General features: G+C 43.6%; 4 protein-coding genes across 5 annotated transcripts in view; 3 read left to right on the top strand and 1 right to left on the bottom strand.

The window, feature by feature from the left end:
- The window catches only part of LOC306777205 (solute carrier family 45 member 3), a 29,577-nt gene extending 21,436 nt beyond the window's left edge, over nucleotides 1–8,141 (top strand). For both annotated transcript variants that reach the window (XM_079268238.1, XM_079268239.1), the window contains exons 3-6: nucleotides 314–504; nucleotides 608–1,271; nucleotides 5,199–5,464; nucleotides 5,558–8,141. In XM_079268238.1, coding sequence (XP_079124364.1) covers nucleotides 314–504; nucleotides 608–1,271; nucleotides 5,199–5,464; nucleotides 5,558–5,965 — 1,529 coding nt within the window. In that variant the 3' untranslated portion in view covers nucleotides 5,966–8,141. The remainder of the gene's footprint in view (nucleotides 1–313; nucleotides 505–607; nucleotides 1,272–5,198; nucleotides 5,465–5,557) is intronic.
- Nucleotides 8,142–10,147: 2,006 nt separating this feature from the next.
- LOC306779756 (fibroblast growth factor 4B-like) lies at nucleotides 10,148–18,654 on the top strand. Its single transcript, XM_079271755.1, has 3 exons — nucleotides 10,148–10,792; nucleotides 11,426–11,529; nucleotides 14,444–18,654. The coding sequence occupies exons 1-3, from the start codon at nucleotides 10,447–10,449 to the stop codon at nucleotides 14,618–14,620; spliced, it is 627 nt and encodes a 208-aa protein (XP_079127881.1). The 5' UTR covers nucleotides 10,148–10,446; the 3' UTR covers nucleotides 14,621–18,654.
- A 1,198-nt stretch (nucleotides 18,655–19,852) lies between these two features.
- Nucleotides 19,853–22,164, top strand: LOC306781711 (fibroblast growth factor 23-like). Its single transcript, XM_079274689.1, has 3 exons — nucleotides 19,853–20,595; nucleotides 20,927–21,030; nucleotides 21,131–22,164. The coding sequence occupies exons 1-3, from the start codon at nucleotides 20,379–20,381 to the stop codon at nucleotides 21,557–21,559; spliced, it is 750 nt and encodes a 249-aa protein (XP_079130815.1). The 5' UTR covers nucleotides 19,853–20,378; the 3' UTR covers nucleotides 21,560–22,164.
- Nucleotides 22,165–22,789: 625 nt separating this feature from the next.
- Nucleotides 22,790–26,917, bottom strand: tigara (TP53 induced glycolysis regulatory phosphatase a). Its single transcript, XM_079274039.1, is given in 7 exon segments — nucleotides 22,790–23,943; nucleotides 24,841–24,951; nucleotides 25,078–25,117; nucleotides 25,119–25,153; nucleotides 25,469–25,590; nucleotides 25,668–25,705; nucleotides 26,782–26,917. Coding segments are annotated over 7 exon segments (780 nt in total). The 5' UTR covers nucleotides 26,820–26,917; the 3' UTR covers nucleotides 22,790–23,547.
- Between the last annotated feature and the right edge of the window lie 311 nt (nucleotides 26,918–27,228).

Below are 27,228 nucleotides of genomic sequence, written 5' to 3'. Positions count from 1 at the left end.
CCAGTCATAGAAGCCGTTGTAAGCCACTAAAGCTGAACAGAGACTTGATCGACACCTGAGTTTTTGCCTTTGGGATGTTGTGAAAAATCTGCTTGGAAAGTATAAGTGCAAATGCAATGTGTGATTTAAGGATTTCATGCCAATTTTGATAAGTGTGGCGTTTTCCAGAAGGAAAATGCCGCGTTCCTCTTATGCTGTTTGTTTCAAACGTTGTCTGAATTTCTTTTTACTTTATCCACATTGTCCTCTACATATTCTATTCGTTGTTGGTGTTGTCTCTGACTGCTTCAGTGTGTTCCTGCTCTGTCCACAGGTATTGGTCCAGTGCTCGGTCTCCTATTCATCCCTCTGATTGGCTCTGCCAGTGACCACTGCCACAGCAGTTATGGCAGACGACGGCCTTTCATCTGGCTGCTGTCTTTCGGGGTCCTTCTGGCACTTTTCATCATTCCACACGCCGACATACTGGCTGCACGCCTTGCCTGGGGAGGCCGCACCTTCCAGGTAGGATACCGGTTTATGGTTTGTTATTGTCATCATTTTGGTGAATTCTACCTAGAAAGCACACAAGACAAGAAATGAAAGCGTGTTCTACCATTTGCTACAGGTGTGCTTCCTTATCCTTGGGGTGGGGCTCCTTGACTTTTGTGGACAAGTGTGCTTCACACCACTGGAGGCTCTTTTGTCGGACCTGTATCGGGACGAGGAGGACTACAACCAAGCCTTTGCCATGTTCTCCTGCATGGTCAGCCTGGGAGGCTGTGTGGGCTATCTGCTCCCAGCACTGGACTGGAGCCGTGGCCTGCTCTCTGCTTACCTAGGAGGCCAGGCCGAGTGCCTCTTCTCCCTTCTCACCCTCATCTTCATCTCCAGTTTGCTCATCACCATGAAGGTGTTTGAGGAACCCTCGTGCGCCAGCAGTGGCTTGGCGGGGTCCGAATCTCTACTGGAGCCGGGAGCCGGTACGATAGAGGCCGGCCGGCGCGGCGTGCCGCGCTCATGCTGCTACCTGCTGAAGTGCAAACTGAGGTTGCTGAAGTCTGGACCCTTGCTGTGCCTGCTGAGAACATGCTGGTCCATGACCCCGGCCATCTACAGGAGCTACTGCCATGTCCCGCGGGTGATGAGGCAGCTGTGCATGGCTCAGCTATGCAGCTGGATAGCTGTCATGTCTTTTATGCTTTTCTACACAGACTTTGTGGGGGTAGGCCTGTACGAGGGCGTGCCCAGTGCGTTACCAGGAAGTGTGTCCAAGCAAAGATACGCGGAAGGTCAGATTTCCTCTTTATACAATATAATAACGTCATGTGTTATGTGAGCTAATTTGCTTTGTCTTGAAAAACAAATTTTCTTGTTAGCTTATTGAGGTACACACACTATATATTGTGAGATTGTGCCACCATTAATCTCGGCATTTAGATTTTTTTTTAAAGATATCACCAAGAAAACAATGAATTGCCGATAGCATAGTAGGAAACAAATGTCCGTTTCGCTAGTGAGACTCGACACATGTCCTACCTTTGTCATAAGGGTGTTGGCTCCACCTCCTGTCCACGTAAACTGGCTTAGGCTCCATCCTGGCTGCGCTGTCTGCTCTGTCACAGCTGGCCGGGATGCACTCGCATTTCTCGGGCACAGGTGGAGGGCAGAGGCGGAGCCTGTGTTCCTGCATGCCTACAAGCATTTTGGTGTCCTGTCAAAATATAGGACGCATACAAAAAAGAGCAACATAGGCTCTGACGCAAGACTTTACATGAGATGGTTACACCACTGAACGAGTAACAAATCCTTTGGGTAAGTGTGCCTAAGCCAATGTCAAGCCAATCCAAAGACTGTCAGGTATTTCCTCCCACCCCTGCGCTCTAGAAATGGCAAACAAATGCAGAGTATTCATCCTTTCCTGCTCTGTAAATCACAGAGTTGATACTAATCCCGTTGATAGTTGTATGGCTATATTTTATTGCTCTGCCAATGCTTAGCTGTGTGGTTCTACCTAAATATAACCTCTTAGATAGACCGGACCAAATCTGTAGTGTCGGCGGTGTAAGAGGGAGACTTCTGTCTTTGGTATATTTTACCAGACAATCCTTGAGAAAGAACAGTAAAGAGGAAGAATGTCACTGAGGTAAACGGATGTGAGACAGAACATCTTGTCCAGGTTGAGAAGTCGCAGATGTATTAATATAGTGGGGTCATGTCGGAGTTACGTGTTTTTAAGTCTCTTGTTGTTTACTGTCTAGCCAGACTGATCATCTTCCACCACATGCCTCTTCCTTCTTTTTGCTGAGCTATGTTGTTTTCTGCTTCCCCTTTCATTTGATCAATCTTTTCCTGCTGCTGTCCACCCCATCCCCTAATCCTCGTACTCGACCTCTCTGCTCTCACACCATTCTCTCTCTTTCATTTGACATTTTCATCCCTCCATCCACATTCTTTTCTCCTCCCTCCTTCTCCAACTCGATCTCCCTGCCCACTTTGTTTACATTTTGTTTGACTTTTCCGCCATCTCTGCTCCCTGTGCTTGCTGGACCACGAGGAATGTCACACTCACAAAAGAATTAATGTCAAGGAATCAGCACACAAAGAACGTGTTCATTCAAGTCCTGTAGACGGACAAAGCCCACAACTCTGAGGTCTGTCTGAGCTGCATTTGTTTCATGTGAAACTCGGCGGATGTAATTAAACCTCCAGATCTTCCTCTGCATCAAGGTAATCTGCTTTGTCTGTAGTTGCATTCACTTTTTTTTTTTTTTTACTTCACGGTGTTAACAGTAACTGCTTTTCTTTTAGTGATCATCTCTCCTACTGTTCTGCAATGCAAAGTAGTTATCTGTGAAGCTCGTACTACAGAAGCGTCCATTTTCCCACACTGCAGCAGTTCTCCCGTCCACAGATTCAGTAGCATTCTGGCTCCGTCCTAATATCTCGGAGGGCTTGAATTTCGGTCCTCGTTAGCTTCTGTCGTGTTTGTAAAGTGGGCTTTCCTAGAGTCATATGATCCACTTACTCCGTTCACATAAGTGATTCTCTAAGTGAAATAATTGTGGTTTAACCAGGCACATTGTTGAAAATGGAACAATTTTCCCGCAGCTGAAAAAATCCCACAGTTGACTAAAATGTTTTAAAAAATGTTGTCATTAATAGAAACTGATGGAAATAGAATTTTTCATTTCTGCAGTTTGTTCAAAGATAGAATGTAAACGCTTGTAGTACTGTACTGGAGAACCACACACACATTTACTTTATTTATTTTACTCATTTAAAGAACATTATCTTTACCTCTATAGCGGTAGTGACTGTTTCACATCATGGTTTTTCTTCACGGTTAATTTGATATTCAGAGCATAAATAGAGCAGCAAACAACTATTTGCAATGTAGCAATATAGTGGAGTAATGTCTACCTGAGCCCTCCTGTGTCTGTTGTAATCTGAGCTTCTCAGTGCTTTGTTCTCACAGCTGCTCGTGCCTTTTAGTGCATGAGAGTGCCCCACTGGCTCGCTAATGGCTGCGCTCTGCCCTGCGCTCATATGGTGCTTTACAGCTGATAATGCTGTCTCCACCGATGGTGTTGTCACAGAACTGTAGAGCCCACCCTCCGGCTGTGGTGGCTCACACTGATAAATGTCCGTAAAGACAGTAGCTGGCTGTTAATGTCGTTCATTTAAAAATTGGAAATATTTTGACGCCATGCAGCAGGATATTTAAATTCATCTTATTTTGCCTGATTTAAGGCTGCAACTCTTTCTCTGTTTGAACTTAAATTTCTGCCTCGGTCAGGCGGTGAGACCTCATCCAATTGCTTGTTGTTTGGCTGGCTGATGCGGCCAGACTCGGGCCACGGTGCACATTGCCTCAGTGAACAAGTACCGACCTGTGTGTGTGTGTGTGTGTGTGTGTGTGTGTGTGTGAGTCATCACAAACGGTGTGTCTGTGGCGCAGAGTGCAATGACTGTCTCCCAAGAGAGGTCATCTCTGTGTTCATGGGCTAAACCAGGGGTGCCCACACTTTTTCGGCTTGGTGATCTACCTACATTAAAAATGCTAAATATCTATTTATTTATATATATATACACTGAGTATACTTTACATTTACAATATATGTTGGCGTACCTTGCATAACTGCATGAACCCTTATGGCACAATACAATTCTGTACATTTTTGGTCATCACCTTACTCTGATGACTTGCACTGAATGGATTGGCCAGAGTTGCATAGTCCGGACAGCTGCTGGTATCCGCCTCAAGCAGACGTCATATGATCATCAGTCGTGGTGGAACGGTGTATGGACTTAATGTTCTTCATGTGGGAAAAGGCTGACTCACATAAATGAGTCGAGCCGAATAATGCAGTCAAGAAGGTTTCACATGTCCTCATGTTTGGGGACTTTTCCTCGGTGAGGAAACTGTCCGTGAGCCCTGGACTTCAGCTGAATGTCAGCTTGCAGTGTCAAAATCTCATCCTCCACTCCAGACGAGTTCAGGTGAAACAGCGTTGCAATTTTTGATGCGAGTGAATCAACCTCAATATCTTCCCGAAATGTGCAGCACATAAGTGTCGCAACTGGCTCGAGTAAAGCAAAGTCTCGGAAGCGCTTGTCAAACTCTGACTGAAACTTGTCAATCTGCTCTGTGTAGCGCGCACTGTCACGTTACGCACACGCCTTCCATTGCGTCTCCAGTTCTGACACCAGGTTTTGGAAGTTTCCCAAATCATGGTGCTGCAGCTTTAGCTTCTTTAGCAGAAATAAATTGGAAGGCTAACTAATTAGCTCGCCGGAGTTTTGCAGTAGCTCGCGCCACTGACCGCGCATACGTGGTGACCCGTGTGTTAGAAAATCAAGTGGCAAATGCCATGCAGACATCTCATTTCTTTTGAATGGCATGCGATCTACCTGCACTACGATCGAGGTATTGGGCACCCCTGGGCTAAACAGTAAAGTTTTAGCTCATCCAAATAGCTGTAAATGCATCACAGTTTAAAGTTGACATAAGGTTGGCTGTGCATGCTGTGCAGCTTTCACTAGATGGAGCCATAAAAGGAAATGATCAGAGCTAATGCAGATGTCGGATAGTTTCTGTACTGACAACAAGATGGGACAATGGTTTAATCATCTTTACAGCTATGTCACCTACAGAGGATGTCTGAGAGAAGCTATGAGTTTAATGGGCTCAAATGCCATTTTTGTTTTTCTTTCAGGTATCCGTATGGGCAGTATGGGCCTGTTCTTGCAATGTGCTACCTCAACCTTCTTCTCCCTGGTCATGAGCCGTTTGGTTCGCCAGTTTGGCTCGCGGTGGGTCTACATCAGCAGTATGGTGAGCTTCACAGTCTCTGTTTTGGTCATCTGCCTGTCCAAGAGTGTGGTGTTGGTCACTATAATGGCGTCCCTCACTGGCTATGCGTACGCCACACTGCAGACTCTGCCCTACACACTCACCTGTATGTACCACAAGGAGAAAGAGGTAAGATAACCGTTAATAACTCTTACACAATGACAGTGCGTTGACAAAATCTATATGATTGATGAGTTGACTCTTTTCTTTGTCTCATTTCAGGTCTATATGCCAAAAAGGAAAGCCCAAAGCGCGCATAAAAATGGTGTTGCAACCAAGCGGGACTCTGTGTATTTGACTGCTGTGGAAGAGGAGGGCAGACTGAACCACAACCCGGGGACTCCCTACGGGCATGCCTTCCTCAGCCAGAATGGCTCATCTCACAGCTCCGGTGCAGCCGAACAGGAGGAGATCGACTCGGGGTTTGAGAAACGCGGCGTGGGTTTGGACTTTGCCATCTTAGACAGCACCTTCCTCCTCTCTCAGGTTTTCCCCACACTCTTCATGGGCATGATCGTTCAGTTCGCCCAGTCCGTCACTGCCTATATCGCCTGCTCCGTCATCTTCGGTGCCATCGCCAGCTACTTGGCCAGTCGAATCATCTTTGACCAAAAGGACCTTAAAAACTGACACTTGGATGCAAAAGATCTGGAGGCGATGGAATCACAAATAATCGCTCAATCATTCAGGTTCCGCAGGGCGAAACTCAACGATGCACTACTGTTTCCAGAATGCCTTGCTCTAGTTCCGTGTGTTTGCACTTATGAAAGGACTGCGTTGGGGAAGTGCTTGTCAGGTTATGAGAGAAAGCAGTTGCCGTGAAGGGGCAGGTATTGCCACCCGAAGGTACGCCACAGGTAGTGTGGTGTACTCTCCTGAATGCAATTGTATTCTATAGAAATCTCTCTAAAACGTTTTTGTTGTGACATCATTTCTATCCATCGTCTCTTTCCTCAGGTACCACAAACAGATTTATTGTAGAACTCAACGTCATATACACACCTTCTTAGCTTTTAATGGGTTTTTTAGTGATTTTATCCCGAGTGATCTGCACTTTTTAATAGTTTTATTACTCAAAACAACATATTCAACACGGTGTTTGTTTGTACGAACTCATCTGCAGCATCACTAAGCCAGTCTGGAGACTAGTCATCATTTTATTTAGACAGGCCTGTCTTTATTTATGTTTTAACGATAGAATGAACAGATTGATTCATGGTTTCTACCTGTTCAGAAAATAGAATTACAAGTGGGACCATTGGACTTGTCCATACAAGATGAAAAACACACTTAAAGGGGCAGTCCGGTGATCTAGCATTGCCTTGATTTCTCATAATACAACTCTATATCATCTTTCATCAGACCGTCCCGACCTGTTTTTAAAGGGCCAGTGTGTAGCATTTCGGTTACCTTCCACGGGAGCTGGATTCTAGCGATGTCTCAAGATCATGTGAAATTTGATCTCGTCAGCCTTCGTGTAATGCGTTTGTGTCCGGCAAGCCAGTTCGTGGACCGATCGGTGTCCTGTGAGGAGCTGCAGGTGTGGCTTAGGTGAGAGACAACTGTTCGTTCGAAACAACAATGACAGCTGCTGAAGATGGGAAAAGATGTTTACCTCCCCCTTCTGCCGACTGGTATTCTGTTTAGAGTTTGATTGACAAATGGTTCAGCCAATCCCCTGCCAAATATCTGTTGAAAGTGCATGCCCCTTTTTAACAAACAGTTTCCAGTGAACGCTTCTCAGATGGACAGTTGTCACGCTAAACTGGGGCCTTTGGCGTTTACCCGAAGGCCCCTGTTGTTCTCCAACATGCTTGAGAAACTGCGGTAGCAGTTGTTGCTGAGTGCAATGCCGTTTGACTTCCGTCACTCCGAAAGTAGTGTTGTTGTGGTAACGATGGGGGCGGCTCACGTTACCGCAGACTTGGAAAGGGAGGAGTGAGCGGAGGGCTGTTCGGTTAGTGGCAGCCTGCAGCCACACCGCTAGATTCCGCCAAATCCTACACACGACCCTTTAAGTGCCGTCATCTTTTAAACCCTTTGCCCTCAGTTTGAAATGCAGTTTTTCTTTCAGCTAAATTAAATAATTTAAGATGATTCTGATGACATCACACATCAGGGTTGTTCTCTCAGACTGAACAAAGCTCCTCCAGAGCCGCAGAGGACATAATACAACAATCTGCACATGCGGAGCTATGTATACCCCTTTAATAAACTCAGCTCTACTCTGATTTTGGGCCCCATTTTCTGCGTTTCGCCCATCTAGTGCCATCTATTAATTAATGAACAGTTTAACTGTAAATATTTTGTATACAAATTTACAGTATATCCCTATGGGAGTTTTGTAATGCAACCTGTTGAGGTGAAGTTATCGATTATGGTGGTTTAAGAATGAAGCTGCTTACTAGAAGTGGAAGTGTTGCATCTAACCAAGAGTAATCTAGTCTAGTTGACTTCTCATCTTGTCCAACTATGCTCCTGATCAGGACAGTCGTCTCAGGTTAGTACATTGTTTTAGTGTCCCATCCTGTCCTTTTTAAGCCACTGATTAAAATGAAAAACAACCTTTCCCTTCTGCATGTTCTACTGTATTCTCAAATGACAAGCTAGGACATCCAGACGGGCTGGTTACATAATGCTGTATGTAAGCATGTCGGGGGATGTCTGAGCCAAGCTCGCTTCATGGCCCCCGTTCCTGAAAGACCAAAAACAAAGTAATGCAGGAAATGGAAATATTTAGTGACTGAAAAATGATGCAAGAGTAGGCACTGTATGTATAGTGATGGGAGTAGATCTGAGGTGTGTGTACGCGCTTGTCTTTGTGTGTGTGTGTGTGTGGGGGGGGGGGGGGGTACATAACATGGAGGACAGAGTGGGTAATGTTTTAAAAGTGATATGACTCAAGTGTGTGAAGGTTTTGTTTTTCACGTAGCTGAAGTGCCTGTACATTTTTCTTTTTTTGTACATATGTATTTATTTATAATGCTTTTATTACAAAGTAGCGCGTATTAACCTATTGGCCTCGTCGCTTTCATTGGTGCAAGGGCGAAGGCTGTTTCTGTGAAAAAGATAAATTATTTGTATAGATGTGATATAGGAGCATCATCAAACTATAATTTATTTTTATCATTACCTGCTTTATCCTGTAACTTTAACATCGCAGAGCGTGTTGCAGATGAGAAAACTGAAAGTTATTCCTGTGGTCATACAGCCTGTATCAGCTGAAAACTGTATTCCTGTCACACAACTGCTTTGTGTTCATCATTTTTGTCAATACTGCCTTATCTTGGTCATATATAACCACGTATTCCCTCTCATCAGAGAGCCGTGTTTGTGTTAAATTTAACATATAAACACTACGGACATAATTAACTGGACCGGTGGCATTTTCTGTCCCTATTGCTTGCAACCAAATGTCTTGTTTGATTTCAGACAAAAGAAGTGCCAATGGTCCGACTATGTTAAGGCCAGAAGTCATTGTGTTTTGCTGTGATTGATCAGGTTTTTTCAAATCTGTTTTTGTCACCTGTTATCATAAATGCAGTCAGCCATATTAAAAAAAAGTGTATTTCATTTGCATTATACAGCCATCAGATTGTGTATGAATATGCACTTTACCAAGTATATTTTATACAAAATAAAAGAACTGCATTGTTAATGAGATGTCTGTGAGTAGATTTTTGAAACTCATTCTCCTTTTACATTAAAAAACAGATGCATTCTTGGTCATTCTTGAATACCGTATTTCAACTTAAAATATGAAGGAAGCTGTTCACTTTGTTTAACAATTTCAATGAATTTAATCTGAAGTGCATCACTTATCACACATACACATCCTTGTAAGTGTTTTGTATCATAAATTGTCCAAAGATCTCTTTGGAGTTTGGTCTCCTGACAGCGAGGCGCTGAGCGGTTAAAATGACTGGAAATGGTGCCATCCTTTGGACATCGTGGGGAACTGATGTGGGCAAGAGAGACCTCTGCTGCGCAACTGCACTGGCGTCACTGACTCATGCTGCTGCTGGCATTATCTATTACATGGAAAAGACGATAGGCTTTCATGTTGCAGGGAATGGCATGCTGACAATGTGTGCTATTTCATGACGCGCCTCTCCAGTTTGCTGCTCATAGTTCTCACGAGTGCACCGTGCGAAATGCACGGTTTATGATGTACTGTAAGAAAAATATGATACTTTATAAAAATGCCGGTCTGGGCCTCCGTTACCCAACCGCTGTTTAGAGCTGCGGGGGAGTGGGTGTCTTGCTCAAGGACACGTCAGCAGGGTTGATGCTGGCCGACACGGAGGTCTCGAACCCTGATCTCAGCGGCCGAGGGTTGGTGGCTCTCTCATGGTCCAGCATTGTGTGCCCAGAAAAAACACAGATTCTTGAACGGCGCAGCAGAAGAAATGGGATCACGAGAGCCCTGTCATTGCTCTCCGGTGACAAGTGGGCCTGTTTTTACACCTTCCTTCTAAATAAGGAAACGGCCTGACAGGCATATGACCATCGACCCAATTTGGGAGCAGCCCGTGTGCCCCATCGCGTCCCACGGCCGCTGAACGCCACCAATGAGCTTTCTCCGCTTCGAGTCCAGCAGTGACAGGGAGCTCCCCCCCCCCCCCCCCCCCCCAACTGCACAGACTTTGGTATTTTTCCTGCTGTCAGCACCCTCTCTACCCTTGTATTGTCCCAGCGGCGAAGTCGGCATGATGTCATCTTGGGATGCGACGATAGCCCTGACGAGGTTGAAACTGGGTTTTTGGTGAGTGGTGGAGGATTTATTCTGAACTATTACTGAGAGGGAGACAGAGGAGGGGAAGAGAGAGAGAGAAAGAGAGAGTTTGTGTGTGTGTGAGAGAGAGAGAGAGGCGCAGAGGAGCTGCAAAACATGGTAATCACCACCACCAACCTCACCATCACCATCACCTCCAGCTCTGCCGCGCACTCTCCCGTCTCCTCTCCTCCTCACCGGGGCTTGCGTTTCATGCCCAAAGCCCCGATCCGCGCTCCCAAAATAACCCTCAGCCAGCATGCCGAAGGAAGCAAAACAAGAAGAGCGGTATTTTTAGGGTCATTAATTTCGACCACGTGGCCCGAAGGTAAACCGGATGGCCGTTGCGCAAAGGCTCCTCGTCAGTATGTCCTGCGAGGCCGGCACGCCGCACTGGACGCTGACCGCGGTGGTTCTCCTGGGCTTTCTGCTGGGGATCGTGTCAGCGTACCCTTTACCGAGCAGCAGGACAAATGCAGCTTTACTGGAGAAACGATGGGAGACCCTCTTCTCCCGCTCTGTATTGGGGATCCCTGGGGAGAAACCGGAGCAGAACTGGGAGAATGACTATCTGCTGGGCATCAAAAGAGTGCGGAGGCTCTACTGCAACGTGGGCATCGGGTTTCACCTTCAGGTCCTCCCCGACGGAAGGATAAACGGTGTACATAATGAAAACCAGTACAGTGAGTTTTACCTCCAATGTAATGCAATAGACATAAAAGACCGGCAGAGTCAATACGCATGGATCTGTGATGAGCAGGCTGTTCTATCTCTTCTTTTCATTTGCATGATCATATGTCATCTGGCTAGAGGGCTAGCAGGATTTCTTCCACGGCAAATACAAATCTATTAAAAAAGAAGTATCCATCAGTACTGAGCACCCCCCCCCCCTCCCCTTCCTCCCCCCTCCCTCCCCCCTCCTCCCCAAGCTCAACCATGACATGAATGTATGGACGCTTTTAGACACAACTTATTTTTACGCAGCCCCGTGAGGGCGGTCTGGAGACCCAATAGCCGTGCACGTCAATGCAATTACTGCAAGTATTGCAATAACAAGAATGCGCTTAATTGGCACGCGCCTGGGTGCAAATGTAAGATGGGGTGAAGGATGCAGAACAAAGGCTCGGCATGCTGCGCAGCAATCTCCAAGGTTACACCCATAGACGCAGAGAGAGAGAGAGAGAGAGAGAGAGAGAGAGAGAGAGAGAGAGAGAGAGACAGCACAATGCTATTGAACACTGAATCAGACAGGATGATCGGTTGCTATTTCTTTTTTTGTTTTCACTCTAATGCAATACTTCTTTGTCTTGTATCAGGTCTAATAGAGATCTCTACGGTGGCCAGAGGAGTGGTGAGCCTATATGGGGTGAGGAGTGAGTTGTTTGTCGCAATGAACAGCCGTGGAAGGTTATACGGAACGGTAGGTATGCACACTATTTCATTTATTGTCCAGCAATGTTGGTTAATGGGATTCTGGAATTAGGACGCACTTGCAGCTCAATCCACCTTTTTTTTTGCCAGTCATATTTTGGGATGCCGCCCTATCTGTCAGCAGGGGGGCTGCTCATTATATGTTGCGAAATCTCTATATTTTAATTTCATCAGGAATGTATGAAGCTCTATTTAAAGCAAGTGTGCTGGGCCTGGTGCCCTATGGGTAAATAACGATGAGGTTAACAGATGCAGGGTTCAGTCCACACGCTTGTAATGTGGTCGTGTGTGTGAGGAGGGGGGGGGGGGAGGAGGAGGAGGGAAAACCCCCTGACGCAATGAAACCTGTCAGCAGAGCTGGAAATCGATTTTAACGGAAAAAGCGCTTATTTTGCAGGGCAGTGCACATCACACACATCCTGGGAGGCAAAGGCCCAACTCACCTAACAGCAGCTCCTCCCACCTCCAACATAAAAAAAAAAAAAAAAATCTGAAACAGGCATTTCAATTTCTAGTTCATAGGAGTGGCGATTTTGGGTTGAAAAATGTTGGTGGGGCCACACAATATTCATACAAGAAAATTTGATAATGCAATCCAAACATTTAGATACATCAATCCATACTCTCACCAATATAAACAATAAACTGCACGCAAGTCAGAGAGGGGAGACACTGCGATTGCTGTGACCAACAGAGATGAAACAATTCCAGCCGAATAATTGCATCTAAAGTCACCCAATGAAGATCTGACGACATATTTTACCATACCAACACGTATGACCACCAAAGGACAATGTTAACGATCTCTCAACATCAAATAGCCTACTCAGCAACACAAGGTGCATTTATCATCTTTAGAGCAACCTCATCCTTGTAAACATTGTACATGCAATCCGAAAGTTCATTTTTAATAATGGCTGAAGTGCCCTTAAAATAGGGTCGAGTATGGTGATGGTTCCTGGAGTCTCCCTCCCGCATAGTCTCAAATATGCGTTTTAAAGTGGCAGAGTTTAACGAGCCGCCAGAATTTCACACATTCCACAAAGTTTTAGACAGGTTAGAATTCTGGCAAGAACATCGCTGTTTCCTTCAGTCTCACAGTTGTATTCTTCAACGCCACCTCTGCACCGTCAAGCTGAGAGGCCGCGTACGTTGTTCCCAGTAGGTCTAACTCGATGACATTATCCACATGCGATTGCTGTCCACACAGTTTCCACCATGAAAAGAAGACATGGAATGCTAAACAGAGCTTTATATGTATATATATATGTATGTGCTAGCAGTTTGCCGTATGAACCACTCGTGGTTGAATTCTCTTTTTTTATCCTTTCCGTCTTGCGATATGATTAAGTCATCCGGTCGATGTGGTCCCAAACGTTTTATTTCCAATTTTTGGTCTCGGGGTAAAGTTCTAAATCGCACTGTAGTCAAATAATAAGAGTCATCACTACTGTTGTAACGTTAACGTAAGTACAACATCAGTCGCTCTTTAGCTAGCTAGCAAGACGTGGCACACCCTTGCACCATTAAAATCAACCAATGGGATGCTTTCTAGGGACCCTGGCCATCAAGCCCCACTCACGATCTGAAAGTTCACGTTGAACGCGCGCTAACCAAAATGCAGTTGTGCTTGTTACCGAGAAGCACCCAATACTGCAAAACATAGTACTGAGTGTAAATTTGCCTGTACGCACAACAGCGTTAACATTTTTCATACATCTTTGACGCAACCTCAAAAAACAGCTGGATTTGAAACATGGTAACCCCGGTCTGATCCTGGTTATAGCTTAATAACAATGATGTGGCTATCACGGATAAAGGGTTTTATAAGAGCAGTGAGGATTTAACATATTTCTCAGCATTGTTACTGACCTGTCCATTTTTTTTCCTTTGGGTTTTAAATGGCTGAGGTACATACAGCAATATTTATTCATTTTTAGAATTTCTGTTTGTTTGCTTCTGGAGCATTGACAGCTATGAATGTTGCTGGTGCTGGGTTGCTGGTGCTGGGGGAGGAAACATTGTGTTTAGCCTGCTGACACACAGCCACTGGTTTGCACGCTGTGGCCACCATATTTTGACAGACGCAATGTGAGTCGGTTATCTGGTCATGAGTGATGAAGCGTTAGCTCGTGAGTCGGCTGATGATCTGATAAGAGATTGAATTAGGCCACATGACTTCTGATGTACTCGCTCTGCTGCTGCACACTGTACAAGTTGTACACTGTCAGCACTGTAGCAGGGCAGCCGTATTGTTCTTAAGTGACAGATGTGTGTATTTAGAGGTTATCTTATATAGCGGAACTTAAGATATAAGGTGTTATGTCTTGATATAGTAAGCTTTAGAGGTGCCGGTAGGCCTATTTTGTTAACTTTGGATACAGCCAGGCTACCTGTCTCCCCCTGCTTCAAGTCTTTAAGCTAAGCTAAGCTAAGCTAAGCATCTTCTGGTTGCATATTTACCGTACAGACAGGAGAGTGGGATCAATTTTATCTTCTAACTCTTTGCAAATCTCTCAAAATGTAAATCTATTTCTTTAAGTTCTGCAGTTCAGTCAAATTTAAGCTTTTCTTTTCCTGTGAATACACCATCCCTCCAAAGAGTTTCCTTTCGTGTGTTGAATATCAGCACATTTAGCAGTAGATGTGGCTCACTGTGTTTTCTTCAGTTAAGTTGGATTGATAAAGGAGAAAACTCAATACACCTAATATTTAAGAGCTGTTAGTGCTGCTGGGAGATTGCACAAAGATAACTCTAACGTGTGTAATCTAATCTTTTGCTTTATTCATTTTTAAAGAGATTTTTAATGTCTCCCCCCCCCCCCAGCCCTTCAAACTACAAACTGCCACTTTCTTGAGCAGTTCATTAAAATGCCCGCTGTGTGTCTCTTTGCCCCCTCCAGACATTCTTCCATGACGAGTGCAAGTTCAAGGAGAGCTTGCTCGCCAACAACTACAACGCCTACGAGTCTCTGGTTTACAGAGGCTCCTACATAGCACTCAGCAAGCATGGCCGCGTGAAGAGAGGCAACAAGGCCACCACTGCCATGACTGTAACGCACTTCCTACCCCGAATATGATGAGCAAAAACTGGCAATAACAAACTCATTTGCACATGTGGATTATTTCCCAGGTAACATAAATACTGTATACGTACGTACAAACACAAAAGACAACTTGGACTTTAAAAGAAAGAAATACCACTATATATGATAGTATTTATTCAAACTTTATATGTATATTTGGGTAGCTTCCTTTGTATTAGAAATTATGGAAATGCCATTCTTTGCTGCTTTTATGATTTTCATCATTTTTGTGATATGACGGGGATGGAGAGGTGTCATTTATCCCCTCGGTTTATATGGGTGCTTGCTGGAATTGGTTGAGCCCTTGCCCTGTCAGTGGATGACAGTTCTTCCTTTTGAAAATGAAATGGATATGTTATTACCTCAAAGCACCATTTCCTGAAGGGGAAGAAGAAGAAAAAGAGAAATGTGTGCATGAAATTTCTACAGAGAAGAATGCCTGTTTACTGAAAATGCTTTTTTGTTGTCGTCCATCAAGGATTTGAACGCTTCCCATTCTCTCTATGTTCAATCGTCTCTGTCACTCACGGCAACTATAGGGCACTTTTTTTGGTGTTTTTTGTTGCTTCGTCATGAGGTGGCGGTGCCTTGAATTCCTACTTGCGGCCGCCTTGCTGCCCTTGCATGCAAGGAACACGGTGCTCAAGTCAGAAATAGGAATGAACCGCAAGTCATCACTCCCTCAGACACCACCGGGAGGCTTTAGCCCCAATTCCTAGAAGGCCAGAGGTTCCGCCACTTTATTTTCTTTCCATAATTAGATCAATTAAGTAATTGAAACTCAATGCCGCACCGGCACCCAGTGGAGCCTCTTGCTAATATGGAAAGCTAGATTTAGAGTCCGCACTCTATCGGGGGTGATATCATGTCCAAGGGAGCTTTGACAATCCCAGGTTTTGCTTTCACAAACTCTGTAGCCGGATCATCAGGCCAGATTGAGTGTGTGACTGTGTAGTAAATATGTGGGCATGCATTTCTTTCAAGTATATATGAGGACTTGCTCAGTTTGAGAGCTTCTCAATTTGAAAGGCTCGTTGTTGGAGGTCAAGGGGGCGTCTGTGTCACAGAATATCAGAGACCTGACACTATGCAGGGAAATGTCCTCCATTTATGTCTGCTGTATATCTCCCTCCAGTTCAAACTGAGTTCTCTTTCATCATCAGAACCTGTTGCATCTGGCCTGTAGCCTTGCTAGTTTATTCGATTTCAGTTTTGAAAATTTGTTTTGGAAATGTTGACTTTATAGCAAAAGTGAAGATGGAGCTGTTTGACTTTCACACACGTTTGATGATATTTGGCACATAGAGTATGGTGTTAGTGACAGTGGATATCAATGAGGCAATCCACTGTTACGATGATGGTCTGCTGCCATCATTTGAAATAGTGTAGATACTCTGGTTTGGTTTAGAGGGAACTGGAACTGCTTCAGAGTTCATCATCCTGGGATATGTGAACAATACTTCAGGGAACTCAGTCCGTCTGACATTTATATGATGTGGATTGCGCTCATTGGTCCCAGATTCTTAAGCTTTCTATGCATTATTCAGATTGGCCGCTGAGTCACAGGACGGCTTCTTGTAAAAAAACAAAGATGAGCAATGTTGCAAAAAGCAGTGAACCAAAATGATATAACAGCGATGTTCATCCGGGGCTTTGTGAGCAGCATACCATACTTGAATTCAACAACTGCTCGTGCTCCTCTTTCAGATACCGTAGTTTCCCATTGTGGAAACCAAGGGGGTGAGGAGGACAAAGAGCAAGCAAAGTTGAAGATAGCAATGATGTACAGATGACTGAGATGGCACTCAGCATGTGGCACTGGTTGTTTGTTTAACTTGGCGAGGATGTGAATAATGTGGGGTAAAATACCTGAGCGTCAGACTAGTGGGCCCCTCGGCGGTTGATGTCAGACTGGACGGTCAGCACAGGGCCCTGGGATTCTTGTCCCATTCATCTGAGCCATTTTTGTACCGAGGTCAAAGATGTGAGCTTTCTGCCCTTTGTGTTACTGATGGAGGCGTGTGGTCTGGCCCATCTCAGCGGCTTTTGTCGTCTTACAGAGCTCTGCGCCTGTTATTTCTTCTTCAAGACATGAATGGTTGTCTTGTCATGTGCAATGCAGATATGAATGATTCTGCATCCTTTCTTGTACTCCAGAGCAGAGTCTATTTAATGTTGAAATGTGGTGCGACTGAGCTCGATTTTTAATGATTTTGGATTCCGTTATTCTATTTTGGTACTTGACCTGCAATATTCTGTAAGTAGCAAACCACCAGTCAGGCCAGTTTGGTGACAGATGATTAAAGGAAAGTAACAAGGCTATTATAGATGTATAGTTATCATATTTTACCTCATGCCCTTTCTAACATTACTGTAACGCATTGACAAAATGTCTGTGAGCTATCGTTTACGTGCTCTTTAAGCTCCAGCTTATGTCTAGTAGCAGAGACAAATGTGCAGTATCTGGTGTGTTTGTAAGCATGTGTGTGTGCGTGTGTGTGTGTGTGTGTGTGTGTGTGTGTGTGCAACTGAGTGCGCTCCTGTCATGTTGTTTCTGCCAAAGTGACAGTCGAGATGGTATCAGATGGATTTACCTTGAGTCAGGAATAACAGGCCATTGTCTGACTGATGTACTGTACTCTCCTCACAGGAGAGGATTCAAAGGCGAGAGGGATGTGTGCCAAGAGCAAGCACTGACTGGAGCAAAAGGCCACTCAAAAAGAATCAAACGCTTCCAGGAAAGGGACACTTGAGTTGAACAAGTTGTCCGGTATATACTGTGATCCAAGAGATGTCACGTTTAATTATTTTTGAGAATTGACACCTTTGATAACTGCGTTTGGGGGATTTTTCCTTGAGCATCTTATTACTCATTCTGACGAATAAGTCTTTATTTATTACATCACTATGATCACCTTTTTTTTTTGTATGCACTGATTTTGTGGCGGTGAGGATTAGGTTGGAGAAGTATTTTGGCTAATTGGTCAAAATATAGATATAAAAACAAGTTCATTTTCATTTTTATGGAGTAATATTTACTGAGCAGGGGTGGTATGTTGTTTTCCCTTGCTAAGCTTTCATCAAAACAAGCACACATGCAAGATCACAAACACTTGTTTTTGATGACAACTTTGTGATTATTACCGGATGTCATTTCTGATTTATTTTGGTATGTTTCAGAGGACACTGTCAGCACAACAAGCCATGAGTTGAATGGGAATTGTAAAGTCACTCCTCAAGTAGCAAGGGACACCTGATAAGTTGTGTACACCAAAAGCAACTTAGCTTGGGGTCAGATTTTCAAAGCTTGAGAAATATTACTCTGTTACAAGTCCTGCAACTTTTGCATGATGTCGTTTTCGAGAGGCAGAAAAAGGTTGTACGATTTAGAAGAAACTGAGAGAAGGTTTGTTACCGGTATACCATCTTTCAACATTAACACATCCTTAATTCTGCAATATGCATGTAGAGAATGGACTAGGTATGTGTTCCACCCTTTGATTAAGGATCCAGTGTCTGGATTTTGCCATTGTGCTTCTCATACCTGTTCAGCTGGTTTTAAAATGTGTTGGTTCACAGGGAACTGGAGGTCTGTGATCAGACTTGTGTGTGTGTGTGTGTGTGTGTGTGTGTGTGTGTGTGTGTGTGTGTGTGTGTGTGTGTGTGTGTGTGTGTGTGTGTGTGTGTGTGTGTGTGTGTGTGTGTGTGTGTGTGTGTGTGTGTGTGCGTGTGTCCCTGTCTGCCGGCAGCCTTTGTGTTTCTCTCTCAGTTTTCTATTCCTGCACTGAGGGGAGAGTGCTTCCTCTGAGTCCCCCTCCTCTTTTTTAACATATACCTCACCTTCTGCCTTAGTTCCGATTATTGAAATGATTGTAAATTAGTTTGAGACAACAGACTTCTCCAATCATTTGTTTCTGAAAAAAATACGATGACGAGTAAGTAAAATACTATATTACAAATGGTTTTCCTTTTATTTTTGTACGTATGTGCTGTGCACAGCAGTCAACTGTATTCCTGAGATGATAATAAAAGACCTTTTGTAAAAGCTGTTGTGATTCAGTGCGTTAAAGTTGCGCGGTTGCTTCTTGAGGCTTGAACGGAGATTATTCGAGGAACTGGGGAAGAAGCTGTGAATGCCTGTGACAACGTTAAACCTCAAGCCAAAGTCATGTTCAATGAATGACCATGAGTCAGTATGTGGCGCCCTCTCCTGGTGAAGGGCCACATTTAGAGGGATGTTAAAGCAAATGTATGGCAATGAAATTAAACTGAAAAAGAAATGCGTGCACTTTATCTTATGGTGTCATTTCCTGAGTTTCATACTAAGTTTCCAGGACACAGTTATGTGTTCAGTTGGTACACTTTCAATATATTGATTTGAATAAAAAATGCTAAAGCCATACAAGCCAACAGCAACATGAATAAAGTTTCCAATAATAAATAAATTGTTCATTAATATTGACTTGGGTTTAAATGGAGCAGTTCTTTCAAGGAAGTTTCTCTGAAAGTTAACAACTGCTTTTGCAACTCAACATAGCAAACTACAGATGTCTCAGACCTTCGTCTCTATTTCACCTATTATAAGTACTCAGTTACACAGTTCCTTCCAGGAAAGTTTCAAGACACGATTTACAAAGAAAACGTTGTTTCCATTCCTGTTTATTCTCCTCATCAATAAGCAACATATTGCCACTGCCCTCCTGAGCACCTTGAACATGTCTCTGTGGTGTAATATTCTTCCAGGGATCCCAAAGTGTGTCGTGATGCCACTGATCAGTGCCTCTAAATATACCTGACTTAATACTGTTCAGATTGTAAATACATTTTGAAAATGTCAACATTTCTGCAGCCAAAAAAAGCCTGAAGAATATCAGTCGATCACGCAACCTGCTGAAGGAAGCAATCGTGAGGTCAAGGGTCAAGCATTTTCAAATGATTCTCTAATGAGGTAAAAATACAGTAAAAAACACTATAAATTGGGCTACAAAGCTTTCAGAAATATACACTCTGGTGAAAGCGGAAGTGTACATTTAATGATGAGCAAGGTAACAGAATGAACTGGTCATTAGGAGGTGCATCAGTAGTTTATACTTACGCTGTAAAGGTATAATCTACTGGCTTTGGCCTGTGGTCATTATCTGGGTTGTTCTTTATACTACAGGAGTTGCTGTACTTAGGATTTACTTGTAATGTTACTCGGACCACAAGAGATATTGTTCAGAATTTTTAAAGTCTGAATGAAACAAACTTCAAGTCAAACAAAAAGGACTGTACCAGTAGTTTGGGAAGCGTGTATTTCTTACCGTCTTTTTGTTGATCAGAGACACGAGTTAAGTCGAACAACCGTCTCCATCATCCTTTCACATCTTCATCCTCTCTTCTCTGCCTCTGGAGTTACAAGTTGAATCTTTATGTTGGATTTTTGTTTTAAAGGTCTGAATAAAGAATAAGTGATATGATTCCATCTATAGCAGAATATTCCCACAGAGATGTTTCCATTTAGAGGGAGAAACTAATGTTCTCTAACAGGTACAATAGTATTCTCCAGCTTGAGCCTGCTGGAATTCTAGACGACTCCTAACCACGGAAAAGGTAGGCTTTGGGTCACTTTTGGTAAATGAGTTAGCCAGTTCATCGACCCTCTGTTTAAATAGACCTGTTGGACTTTCTCCTCCTCCAGTATAGCTGCTCACACACCAACCTGAACATTTGTGCTGTTAAGAGCAAAGAGAGCGCGGCATCCCCATCGATCATGCAACCGGCTTTCTTCTCACTCATCCTGATTGCCGTACATGTGTCTGTACCGGTGGATTGTACACCGAGGCTCCGGGACCCAGAGCACCTTTTACCACATCAGCAGAGCAGCTTCAAGACAGCAGCAGCACATGCAGACACAGCAGCTGGTACCAGTCGGTTCTACTTGGAGCTGAGTGGAACAGTGAAAAAAGGCATTTACAGAAACCTTTTTGGTAAGTCTGCCTTCATCCATAAAAACACAGTTTGTTTCATTAAGATTATTACCTTCATATATATATATATATGTAGATGTGTGTGTCCTAAATGTAAAACACAATGGACAAATTATTGTATTTATACATGATAATAGTTTGGAAATACATGGATAGTGGATAAATGTACAAATACATCTTGTAATGCATACTTTGCACGTCATCTAAATAAACAAACAATACTTCTGGCAGCCAGACATGTTCAAAATATTCTTAACAATGCAGTATATAAGAATAATGTTTTTTGTCATTGATAACTAATGATGGCGTGTTCAAACCTGTTTTCTTACAGTGATTTTGCCAGTAAGAACAGCTGCAAGCAACTTTGTGTCAATATTTGATTTAAGAAGAAAACGGTTCCTCTGCATGTACTCAAAGGGAGAGCTGTACAAGTCTGTGAGTATTTTTTAGATGCGCTTCATTTGAGTGAAGTCAGGAAGTGACTCGAGGGAAAACAGTAACATTTTGTATTTGTCTGCTTTTTTCTACCCAACAGAGGCAAAGGGACACAGAAGATTGTCTCTTCCAGCGCATTTGGTTAGACGTGGCGAACCACCGCGATGTGTTTTACTCTATAAATGGAGGCCGGCTGCTCGAACTGAGGGGAGCTGAGCTGCGAGTTGGTTATCAGGAGCCACCTGAACCCTCCTCCGCCCTGGTGGAGAGGCTCCTGGGTCCCTTGATAAAGAGACAGAGGAGGAGTGAGGCGGTGAACCCCTCTGATCCACTAAGATCACACTCGCATCCCTCTCCTTCTGCCAAGGATCACACGGATGCAGATCACCGGCAGCCCGATCAGGACCAGGCCGGTGCTGTGTCCAAAGAGACCATCACCTCCTGTGATGACCCCCTGCGGGTCTTACAGCCCAACGGGCCCGTCAGTCCTGTCAAGACTAATATTGCAGACCGAGCAGAACAGGAATGAGATACTGAACTTGAGTTTAATGAGTGAAAAGTCAAGCCGCAAGTCTTGTTGTTTGTTCTGAAGTCGCTTTATGTCTGACTACATGGTGGGAGTAGATACTCCACTGGACTGCGGTATCAGTGGGAGCCACAGAATGACTTGCAAAGGGCCGGTAGAGTCAATCCGACACTGGAGGGGAAAGCATTATTTTTACAACTTCTGAAAAACAGATATTTCATAGAATCATTGAGTCTTCAGAATGTGTTTTAATGGTGCCATGTTACATCACAGCAGCTTGTACAGATCTTGTGTTTGAATAGCAGATGAAGGATAAGTGTGGCAACATGCAGCAAGTCTGGTCCAGCGTCCTGCTGACCTCGTCTGTCAGTTCAATTCTAAACCTTGGGTTCGGATGTGGCAATGTTTGTTTTTGCATATGTAAAAATGTGTGTAATCTGTACGTAATTATGAATATTTATCCATACATTTGTTGATACAGTACAGCTTCATACAAGGAGTTTATCAGCTAAACTGAAAATAGACCAGCGCATGCTGAAAAAGCAAATCGGCCCTTTCCTCAGATAATACAGTCATAAACAGAATCAAATCCAGGTGCCGGACACCAATAATCACAGCGATGAAAAGGTATTTATTTATTGAAATGTGTTAAATGACTTTCTTCTTGGCCTACTGTTTTATTTATACATTTCATGTTGTGTTATTTCTTATGTGAACAAAATAAATGGCAACTACTCAGTGGATTGTCTGTCTGATACTTACTCTCTATAGTGAATCCTGCATAATGAAGGAAAATGAGGAACTGGGAATGAATGTGGGTCTTGTGTTATTAACTCTCCTCTTGGGTTCCCGTTTTCATTGGGGTCCTTTTCAACAAAATACCAGTAAGTGCCTCACCAACGTTTTCTGTCGTTGGTTATGGCGATGACAGTAACCAGTCACTTAGGACACCTGCATGAAACCTACTAGAAGAACAAATGCATTGCTGCACAGTCTTTTTCCCACCAGCCAACACAATCACATGGTTATTATGCACACAGCCAATTGGTTATGTAACTGGCAAATATTAGACCTGAACAAATAATGTCCAAAAGAAGTAATGCACATCAAACAAATGAATGAAGGAGCATGCTTACTGAAATGGAAATGTTCTCAGCTGGGATATGTTTATAAATCAAAATCTAAAATCAAAGATTTATACGATGCAAAGATGAACAAATGAGAGCCAGAGTCGACTGAATGTGGGTTTTATTGGGAAAAGATACCTTACTGTGAACAGAAACATGTAACGGTTACATTTTCTTATTTAAGAAATATTCTAACCTGCTGAAGTCTGACGGCGTTCCTATCGTGTTTTCAATTACAGGATCACAGAGACAACAGCTGAGAGTGCGATGAAGAGTGGAGAAAGCACATGCTACAGTACAACACACAGCATGCATGCACTGTTTCTAGTATGCATTTGCCCTCGTTGACCCAAAGTGTTCATTCCCAGCAGTGAAAAAGTCACTGATTTCCCAAAAAAGTCAACACTATTGCAGTTCCGCGCTGTGTTCCTTACGTAGGATCTATGAACTTCCGGAGAGTAAATATAGAAACATGGACTCATTAGAGCACAAAGCTGCCCACGTGTACAGTAATGAACAGCCAGACCAGTGACGACACAAACCGGCTATGAGTTGACAGAAAAGGTGCTCAACTCATGAAACAGCATTCTATACCCTGAAAACAAAACAAATCTGATTTTGTTTTAGGCCACCGTATCAAATATTGGTGACTTTAAACTCGAGGTCTGAATTCCATCAATTTAAGAACACTATAATGTGTTGTTTAAGATACTGCCTCTGGTAAACTACCGGTATACAAGCAATCAACAGCACCTGGATACCGGACCTTAGATTTATTCTGAATTACATTTGTAAAAACAAGCTCGTTTTGAACAGCTTGGAAAATTGTAAACTTTCAGTGTTGTCTCTTACGTCATTTAGCGCCTACTTTTTGACATGCCCCCCCCTGTGGACGAACACACAGCGGATCCCTGACAATTTGAACCGGTCATCCTCTTTTCTCATGGTAAGTAAAAACCGACACAGACCCGTGTTGGGACTTAAAGCGAACATATGTGCTTTGTCGGAGCCCGGAGGCAAGGAGCAATGCAACTCTTCCACGAAGAAACGCACCGCCACGCACATGTAGGCGCCGTGGGTAACGACCAAAGCGTGGACCGGGACACCCCCGACCCCATCGTCCGCCCGCCCCTCCACGGGGGATGTTTCCGACGGAGCGGAGAAGGAACTCTCATCCTCATCCTCCCCTCTGTCACTCCAGTGTTCGGCCCCAATTTGCTGGAGAGTTTTCTCCAAAAACTCTTTGACCCGCTCTTTCACCTGCACAGAGCACAACACATCGGTTATGAACTGCGCCGTGCTTCTCTTGCATCGGCTTTCTTCACAAACATGCGACGACCTGCAACTGTGAGGGATGAAAGTTGAAGGTTGTTATCGTCAAGACAACATCGTTTACAACCTCAAAAACACACAAGCCAGCTTTGCAGGTTCGTCCTGATTCAACAACCTGTAACTGGTCGGGGAGAAGCTGGGAGGGAGGCACAGAGCCGACACTGATTGGGGCGCTTGCTGCTTACGTCAAATCCATCTTTGTATATCTGCATCATCATCGTGATGTGCTGGTCACGTACTGGGATGGACCAGAGTTAACGTCCAAGCCCAGACCTAATGGATGAAGCCCGCATGAGGCATTTTTGAAATAGAACATCTCCTCCTTCCGACGCCCCCTCACACGCTTTCCTCCCACACAGCCTCTAACCAACACAAAGCTAAGTGGTGACTTTTTAATCAGGAGCAGTGACGAACACTCTGCAGTTGTTTGACAGTGGAAGGGCATGGACTTTGATCCTCCTGACTCTCACACACACACACACACACACACTGGTGCTCTGGCAGAAACAAAAGATACACAATTGTGTGGATGCAAAGAGGCCCTGAGACAAGCGTGTTACATCCATGCAGAGAAAGGGATTTGACTGAGGAGATGAGTGTTTCCTGCCAGCTAGTGGTTGTGAGTGTACATTAGGGACATCATTTATTATCAGGACACAAACGTTATCCGATGTGTGAGGAGTCAATACATAACGAATGACTGCTGTCGAGCAGTATACGTTTCCATTTTCAAACGGACAGAGAGAGAAATAAATGACAGCTGTGTCAGTGATGAAATAACAGAGAAACAGACACTCAGCCCTTCCTCAACAGCCCCGGCCTCACCTGCTCCTGAGTCTCCCCCTTTGGAGGCGTGAAGTCTGGAAACGTCTGACCGGCTGCCTCGGCCATCTCTCTCACGTCCTGCACCCGCTGCCCCTCTGCTATCCCGAAGCTCTGAAAAATAACAAGGCACTGACTGGATGACTCAGGTTCATCTATTAATAAGTCAATATGTCCAAAGAAAATGCTTTTGTGAAAACACGTTTTGTTGTGAAGTCCCACAAAAGAAATGCCACTCACTTTCTCTTTAAGTAAAGGGTCACACACCATGTACACCAGAACAACTACGGTTGTGTTTCATTATTGTTTCAGCAGTCTGGAAGAAATAATGCACATCATCATCATCATCATCATCATCCCATCACACACGAACATACTGTGACATGCTGACATTATCTCTCTATACAGAAGTTTCTCCGCCCACTCCCACGCTAAGATGAATATTGCTCACAGGAATAAATGTCCCAAAGTGAAAATAAAAGCAGAAAAGTGTTGTTTAATGCAGTATAATAGTGTAGAGTACTTCTATTACATCTACTCAAACTGTAGAATGAATACATCCTGCAGTGTTTTGATTCATTTTTCAAATCAAGATTCATAGCTATCCATCTGTGAAACCAAAGCATCGTACCTGCTGGGCTCGCAGCATATCGCTGACAAATACGTTGCTGAACGCGACATCTTTAAGGTAACGGCCTGCTGCCTCAGCCTGCTGCAGCCCCATCTCAGACAAGGGTGAATCTATGGCCTGGCCTGTGTGGAGGAAGACGGAGAGATGAGAGTGAGACACAGAGAGAACACGGGATAGTGTATCTTCAGTCGTACTATACCTTGTAGCAGGCCTTCTTTATTGTACTGCGTTTCCCCACTGCAGAAAATACATGACTGATCAATGCCAAAGTACAGGAGCTAATATAATTTACAGAAGCTAGAAGCTACTGTTCAACTGTCATACATTTGATTTCATGCTTTTAACCATATACATACATGTATATATTTCTCCTGCATAATGTTTTGCTTAAGCACCTTTAAGTAGGGCAGATGATCAAGCATGGCTCCTGTTAATTCAGGCTCAAGCTTTCTGGCATGTCCCCTAAAAGGTGACTTAATCAAAACTAATTTCCACATGATTTATGGATTCTGGTTTTATTGGCATCATTTCTCTTGACACTAATGCACATTTTATAGAAATGTTTCATTTAGTATAAATGGTTCTACCTGTAACCCGGAAATAAATCTATGACAGGAAAAAGTGGATTTCAGTTGTTTAATTATTATTACTAACATTATTATTATTAGTAGTAGTAGTGGTGTTAGTATATTCAAAATAGTATCATATTAAACCAGATTTCTAAACCATATATTCTAGTGTTTCGTTTCCTCTTAGCGACAACAAGCTCTAAATGAATTCAGGTTTTCTCTGGTAAGCAGTGATGCATGCAGTACATGTCCGAGGCTTTTATTGTGAAAGGTAAGAACGGAAAAAGTGAAGCTGTAAAGCGCCACCGCTGCAGGTGATCCTGTAGGTGGGAGTGATACAAAGTTTTGCAACTCATAACCATCGGCAACAGCAGCTTACGCTACTTGAGAAGCAACTAGAGAAGAGTAAAATTAATACTTTTTATTTCCGGTTTCGTCCTTGTCGGGAAGATTTATCGTACCGGTGTCATCAGGGTCATTAACACATGCTAGGGTTAGCATGTAAACAGCCAACGTTATGCTAAATGATGCAGACTGACATATATATATATACACATTTGATTTTACACATATATAAATATATACATAGACCCATCACTTCATCAAAAATAACTTGGCTGACGTTAATAGGTCGAAGGAGCGACTACAGACTGACGCGGTCTATAAATAGGAGCGACAGAAAACAGCACCACTCGGAGCCAAACGTTATCATAAACACTGAATATGAATATCAACTGCACTTACTGTCGAATAAGGCTCAGCCCAAATGTTAGCGCCGTCATGCTTCAGACTAAAGCCGTATAATATCCTCTTGACTGTGAGGTAGTTAAAAAAAAATAAAACTGCCTCGAGGACGACTACAGCAGCAGCGTACTTGTCTCGCGCCTGGAGAGAATATTTTGGCACATAAAGGTAACACTAGACAAGCGCGTAATTTAAAACTAAAACTAAAAACTATTAGAACAAAGTCACACCCACTACTCTCCAATAAGATTATATTTACTTAAGGGACAAGAAAACAAGCGTGATTGATTCTTTAGAAGAATGACTTGTTGATTTAATTATTATTCCACCAGCTGGAATGAATATAATTGGAATCAAGTGGTGTGTGCGTGTCCGTCTACTTGACAACTGTTACAACCATTTTCAGCATATCTGTTGATGTTAAAAAAATCTCCTTTTTAAGGTGAT

Source organism: Melanostigma gelatinosum, assembly GCF_949748355.1.
Source record: "Melanostigma gelatinosum genome assembly, chromosome: 1".
Classification (NCBI taxonomy): Eukaryota; Metazoa; Chordata; class Actinopteri; order Perciformes; family Zoarcidae; genus Melanostigma; species Melanostigma gelatinosum.
Note: the sequence above shows the minus strand (reverse complement) of the source record. Positions and strands in the feature narration are given on the sequence as shown.